The sequence below is a fragment of the Arvicanthis niloticus genome, chromosome 27 (genome assembly GCF_011762505.2).
Source record: "Arvicanthis niloticus isolate mArvNil1 chromosome 27, mArvNil1.pat.X, whole genome shotgun sequence".
In the NCBI taxonomy this organism is placed as follows: domain Eukaryota; kingdom Metazoa; phylum Chordata; class Mammalia; order Rodentia; family Muridae; genus Arvicanthis; species Arvicanthis niloticus.
In genome coordinates, this window is record NC_133435.1 from 22417973 (window position 1) to 22424568 (window position 6596).

A 6596-nucleotide genomic window follows, 5' to 3' on the forward strand; every position below is an offset into this window, starting at 1 on the left:
TAATTAAAACAATACAGGAGGGATGACAGCAGAGAGAGGAAGCAATGGAGAGAGGGATATCGGATCCAGTCACATTCACCATAGGAGCTTTAGTAAAAAGAACAGACCCAGTCATGTTTCTGTAGCCTCCTTAGTAAAACGTTTCTCTGCAGTACTGATGGGCTTTTAAAGCACACTAAATTAAACAGTTTGCATAGCTAATTAAATACATACGTAAAGAATAACTGTTTCAAGAGCTAATTAAATTTTTGCAAAATTTTCTGAAATTTTATAGATTATAAATTAAGTTTAAGTGCCCGAGTCTTCTGTGAAACAAATCTTTGGGTATAGGAAAGCTCCTTATGCTTGGTGCACTGAATGCTGTGATCAGCTAAAATGGCTTTTAGTGGAATACCTCATTTACTGGATCTCTGGTGCTAAAGTGGGCATTTTTCAGTCTCACCCTTTCAGTTCCAGCATTAGCTATCAGTGTGTCAGGACACGGGGTCCGAGCAGACGTAAAATGTTGGCAACTCTAGCCAAGAACATTTGGCCTCATGACTGGGTTTTTAATTGCAGATGCTGTTACATGAAAAGGCAGAGGCGTTGCAAGAAGAAGCAGAAGAATTACTGAGATTGCCTGCAGACCTCCCTGGGCTTGGGGGCTCCAACTCTGAAAGGGCTGGCAGCCATGCTGGGAATGAAACTCTGTGCTAGGGCGTTTGCCTGAGATGCCTCCGGCCCTGGACTAAATCTTCAATATCCAAGAAAGAAGAAAAAGCTGGAGGGTGGTAAAGTGCACGGTGGGAAGCACCTGTAACCCCAGCACGTGGTGGTGGGGGGCAGTGAGTGTCAGGAGTCAGCTTCAACTACACAGAGTTGGAGGCTAGCTTGGGCTGCATGAGTCCCTGTCTCAAAAAGAAAAAACCCATGAAGCTGTCTGATGTATGTTTTTTTAATTTGACTTATTTATTATATATGTATCTTATTATTGAAAATCCCTTGTATAAATGAAGTATGTATTTTAATTATACATTAAAACCTATGGATGAGCTTTTAGAAGGTGGTCTGCATGATTAAGTCTACCATCACCTCTGTGTGTGTGCGTGTGTGTGTGTGTGTGTGTGTGTGTGTGTGTGTGTGTGTGCGCGCGTGTGTGTAAAGCCATCTCACTGATAACCCATTCTCTTCCATTCCTGTACATTGTTTTCCTGATCAGAATCTTCCCTCCGCATACCTGACCTGGCTATTTTCTTACCTTTTCCCCAGTATCTTATTCTTGCTGACATGTGGTGACTGACACATGGTGACACCTGCTGACGTGGGAACACGTGCTGACTTGTGCTGTGATGCTGCGTTGTAAACTCAGCCTTTACCCTCGTTTCTTCCATCAATTTACACCAAAGTAACCCAAACCCTGTGTGCCCTAACTGATGCGCGTTATCACCACTATACGAAAGTGCTGATGTACTTCTAGTGCCAGCTCAATACTCAAATCCTATCTCTATGAAGTTACTCCATACTCATCCATGAAACCCTTACAGGGTGCTCCCCACTCTGAGCATTATGGGATGTTTTTTCTTTTTTGCTATTACTTTCAAGAATGTTTTATGTTTTTACTAATCACGTTTGTATGCCACCTAGCATCTACCACAGTTCACAGAGTAAGAATGTCTGTGGGGAACAACCACATTAACAATTTGAAGAATCGCCGGGCGGTGGTGGCGCACGCCTTTAATCCCAGCGCTTGGGAGGCAGAGGCAGGCGGATTTCTGAGTTCGAGGCCAGCCTGGTCTACCAAGTGAGTTCCAGGACAGCCAAGGCTACACAGAGAAACCCTGCCTCGAAAAACAAAAACAAAAAAAACAAACAAACAAACAAAAAAACAATTTGAAGAATTTATTTTTTTTATCGTATAAACTTTATTATTAAAAAAACAACTTGCAAATAGCTAAACACACATGCAAACACCAAAATTAACTAGAAATAACGCTTTGCAAGAATCTCTTAAGTATGTTTCCTTTATCAGAATTGTAGTGAAAAAGAACTAGCCTGGGACTGTGGAGAGGCTCAGTGGTCAGGAGCACTGGCTACTCCTGCAGAGGACCAGATTCACACCCATGTGGCAGCTCACTGCCATCCATAACTGACCCCAGGGAATCCACAGGCCACGTGGCGTGCACACCTGCAGGCAAAACGCCCACGCACATTAAATAAAAATAAAAGTTAAGAACTGTTTAGCAGCTGAGCCAGGATAAAGAAAGCTGGGGCCCAGCAACATTACAAGCACTGGACTCGTTTGGTTAAGTTCTGATCACCTGAGCAACTTGTATTGGAAAGTTTTCAGAGGTGGCTTCCCAGCCACCCTCTGTGTCCTAACATAGTAAATAACACCGCACTCACCAACGTGTGGCAGAAGCTGGCAGAAGCTGCTGCTTATGCAAAGTAAACAGCAGTGATCCTAGAACTGTGAGGCAGGTGCTATTATCCTCACTGCATGGGTGAGCAAACCAGAAAGGTTAAGGTAGCTTGTTCAAGGCCGTAGAGTGTTAATTGCTAAACAGGAATTCAGCCCCATGTAGTCCCAGTGTGGTGCTCATACATATATAATATTATTGAAAGGACTGGTATCAGCCCATGGCAAATCATAACCAAGTTCTCAACACAAAGGAGATTTATTTGTCCCAGAGAGACAAAGGACAGGGAATAAGAGATTTAAGACAAAAGAGAGAATGAGGGAGAAAAGGAAGAGAACAAGGAAGAGGGAGAAGGGATATTTACCCCAAAGGGACAAAGGACTGCCACTGGATAGAGCCATGACCCATAGGAAAATGGTGCTTTATAAAGGTCTAAGGGGAAAGCCTCTGTTAGGAGGAAGTGTTTCATTTTATTTGAGCATGTTTATTAGGTGAGTGAAAGGGAGCTTTCTGATTCCTGAACTTTAATAATTTGATAGCTGGACCTTGGTAGGAGAAGGAAGTGGCCAAATAAGGGAATAGACCCTGTGGCTATCTTTAGGAGTGTAATCTCACAGTTCTTAACAAGGCAGAGGGGATGGGGGAAGGGCAAGACTTGCTCGAACCCTTCAATTATTTTGGTAGCTCGGTCCAAGTTTCCCTTCCAAGTGTTTCTTTCCCCTTGTGTGACAAGACTTTTTCTGGAAAAGTACAACACACATACCTACTAATCCTTTTTTTCCCTTTCCTTTCCTCCCCCTACTAATCCTAAATAAGGAGTCCACAACAGACCTAAGTGCAGATACCACCAAAGTTTCGCTTGGTGTTTTATCGGGGTTTCTTACAAGAGCAGAAATGACTGAAAGATAGCTGCACCACCAAATCCCACACCAGCATGAGTGACAGCTCACCAAGTTGGGAACCTGGAGCACACTGCACAGCCTGCAGGCAGCCTAGAGGGTTGATGAGTGTCCCAGGTGGCTCAGTTCATCTAAGCCTCCTCTCAGCACCTGAGCTGGGCTGCGTCTTTGCACATTGGCTGGCCTTTATTGTTCACCCTGAGAGGGAGGAGCCTAGTGAATCTGGTCAGTTTCAGGGACTTCCTGAGGCTAGTCTAAGTTGTTCCCCTCTGTCTTAAGGAGCTTTTCTAGGAGGTGGAATGATTCAGTCTCAGAAGAAGCTGTTACACAACACCCCTACCCTTGACTTTATCCTAGCATTGCATCCCTTATTCCTGTTCCATCTCTATAAACTTCTTCACCCATACCAAGGTCTGTCATCCTAATGGTTTAGGAGACACTTGGGCATCACTGCACATACCGTTTATTACAGCCAAACATATTACAAAAGAGCAGCTGGCTAGCCTGCTGGCTACTTTGAACATCTGATAGATGCTCCCAGTGGGGACATCCCTCTTCAGTTTTGTTACACCTAGAAACCCCAACTTTATTTATTTGGTTTTCCAAATTAAATGAGATTCTGGTGTGCTAGCTAGTTAATAAGAGAGAGGTTTATAATTCAAAATTAGTTTACTAACTTAAAATTAGAGGTGGGATGAGGGGAGGGGTTCCTTCACAGTAACTGGAACACCTGTATCTGCAGGTCCAGAGAAGCACCCCCTATTGGTGTTGTCTAGGCTGCAGCAGATATGGTAATGATAATAGCATGTCTCCTAAGTCTCAAAGGCCCTGTGTGGAAGGCTTGGTGCTCAGGTGACTAAGGAACTATTGGCAAGCAATGGGACTTTTTGGAGGTGGTGCCTATCTGAAGTGAATTAAGACACTGACGATGCCCCTGTCATGGGGGTTATTGAGTCCCGGACTCCTCTGATGTGCACCCACCATGATATCCTGTGCCACCAAACACCCAAAGCCAAGTAAGCATGACCTGCAAAGCTACGAGCTGAATCTTTAAATTTTAAGTTGGTTTATTCCAGATATTTGTTATAATAGTGCAAACTGATCAACATGGGCATTGGCCTGCAGAAATATTAAAAGCCTGAAGGAAATAAAACAATTTAATTCTAAAAAAAGAATAGAAAAGTACATCAGCAGGGAGTAACAGACCCAAACGAATCTCAGAGTTTATAACAAGCACAGCTTCACTTTCATGTGATAGAAATCTAATGATAACTAACCTAAGCAAAAAGGGATGAATCTACTGACCAAATCCTGGGACTGTGGGCAGCAGCAGGCACACCTAACAGCAGCTAGAACCATAGACGCCTCACCATCAATCAGGCAGCTCTTAGACCGACTTCATTTGTGGCTTCAAGATCAAAGCCCAGTGATTCCCCACTGCTAGATCCCCCCCCACCCCCCGGGAGAGTTCTTCCTGATCAGTGCATGCATGCCCCACCCCTTTGCCAGGGTTTGAATTTGGGCTTTCAAAAGACAAGGAATGTGAACGGTAGGTAGGGAATGATAGAGCAGGTGATGCTTCCTGGTTGGGAGGAAGGAGTGGTAAGAGAGAGGGTAAGCCAGCCAATCGTGTTAGAACAGAGACTTTCTTGGTGTGAAAGATCCAGATATGGATACTTAACAGTGTCGCCCTGCTCTGAAAATCTAAGAATATACTTTACATTCATATGAGGATCAGAAACCTAAAAGTGCAAGCAATCCCAAAATGCCATCAAAGTTCCGATTCCCTTTTTTTTTTAAAATCTTATTTTTATGTGTATGAATGTCTTGTCTGCATGTATGCAAAGAATGCCACCTGCCTCTGCCTCTGCCTCTCAAGTGCTGGGATCAGAGGCGTGTGCCACCATGCCAGCTCCTTTTGGGTTTTGATTTTTCTTAATAGGTTTCTAATATATCTCTCTCTCTCTCTCTCTCTCTCTCTCTCTCTCTCTCTCTCTTCCCTCCCTCCATGTTAGTTGCCATCTATACTGCAAGAAGCTTCTCTGATGAGGGCTGAGGGAGGCACTGATCTATGGGTACAGCAGTATGTCATTAGGAGTCATTTTATAGCTATGTTCCTTTAGCAGAATAGTAATGGGTTGTCCATGGGCCCATGACTTTTCTAGTCTCTGTTTCTTGGTCGCGTTAGCAGTATCAAGTATGGGTTCCATCTCTTGGAGTGGACCTTAGATCTTAGATCCAATCAAAAAAAAAAAAAAAAAAAAAAAAAGGTTGGTTACGTCCATAATATTTCTGCCACTACTGCATCAGTACATCTTGCAGATTCGTACTCAGAATGAACATGCAAAGTTTGTCCTAGCGCCATGAATGATGCTAAACAGGAGAGGTGAGTCTTCTAGTTAGGCACCAGCCCAGTTTCTCCAGCTAAGCGACATATAAGTGTTGTCATCAGCAATAGATCTTATCATCAGGTTGCACAGAGCAACCACTAGCCTCACTAGCCTCTGGTGTTTGGGAGGTCCCATGGGGTTCCTTAGACCAACGAGGCGACAAGAAGTGAACCATTCCTGCCACTAGGGATTTTACTTAGTGTCTTAAGGTTTTTTGTTTGTTTGTTTGTTTGTTTTGTTTTTCGAGACAGGGTTTCTCTGTGTAGCCCTGGCTGTCCTGGAACTCACTCTGTAGACCAGGCTGGCCTCGAACTCAGAAATCCACCGTCTTAAGATATTTAACTGGGATATTTTCTCCCCTACTTTTTGGCGACTCCATTTACACTTCCTTCACATTTTTAGCTATCTTGGGAAGCTTCTACAGTAGCAGGTTTCCATGTGGTTTTGTATGGTTACTTGTCCCTCCCATGGCTCCTCCTTTACCCTTCTCTCCCACCCCTCCCTATTAAATCCTTCTCTAGCTTTCCCTTTGTCTCTCCATAATGATATAGTCTAATTCCGCTTCCTTGGGAGAGACTCTCCTCCCCACCAATTCCTTTCTAATTACCCGATCTCTGTGATCATTCAGATTGCAGCACGCACATCAAACATTTAACACTTAGAATCCACATAGAAGAGAAAATACACAATATTTGTCTTTAGGGTCTGGGTTACCTCATGCAGCATGCTTTTTTTTTTTTCCTAGCTCCATCCATTTCCCTATGAATTTCATAATTTCCTTTTTAAAGATTCATTTCTATTATGAATGGTGTGCATCTGTGTCCTTGCATGTAAATTCAGGTGCCCACAGAGGACAGTGCATTGGATGTCCCTAGAACTGGGATGATAGGCAGTAGTGAGCTGCCTAATGT

At 43.6% G+C, this 6596-nt stretch overlaps 1 protein-coding gene across 3 annotated transcripts in view; it reads left to right on the forward strand.

Annotated features, from left to right (window-relative positions):
- Helq (helicase, POLQ like) overlaps positions 1–1032 on the forward strand; it is a 39870-nt gene extending 38838 nt beyond the window's left edge. For all 3 annotated transcript variants that reach the window (XM_076926354.1, XM_076926356.1, XM_076926355.1), the window contains one exon: positions 559–1032. In XM_076926354.1, coding sequence (XP_076782469.1) covers positions 559–696 — 138 coding nt within the window. In that variant the 3' untranslated portion in view covers positions 697–1032. The remainder of the gene's footprint in view (positions 1–558) is intronic.
- The last annotated feature ends 5564 nt before the right edge of the window (positions 1033–6596 follow it).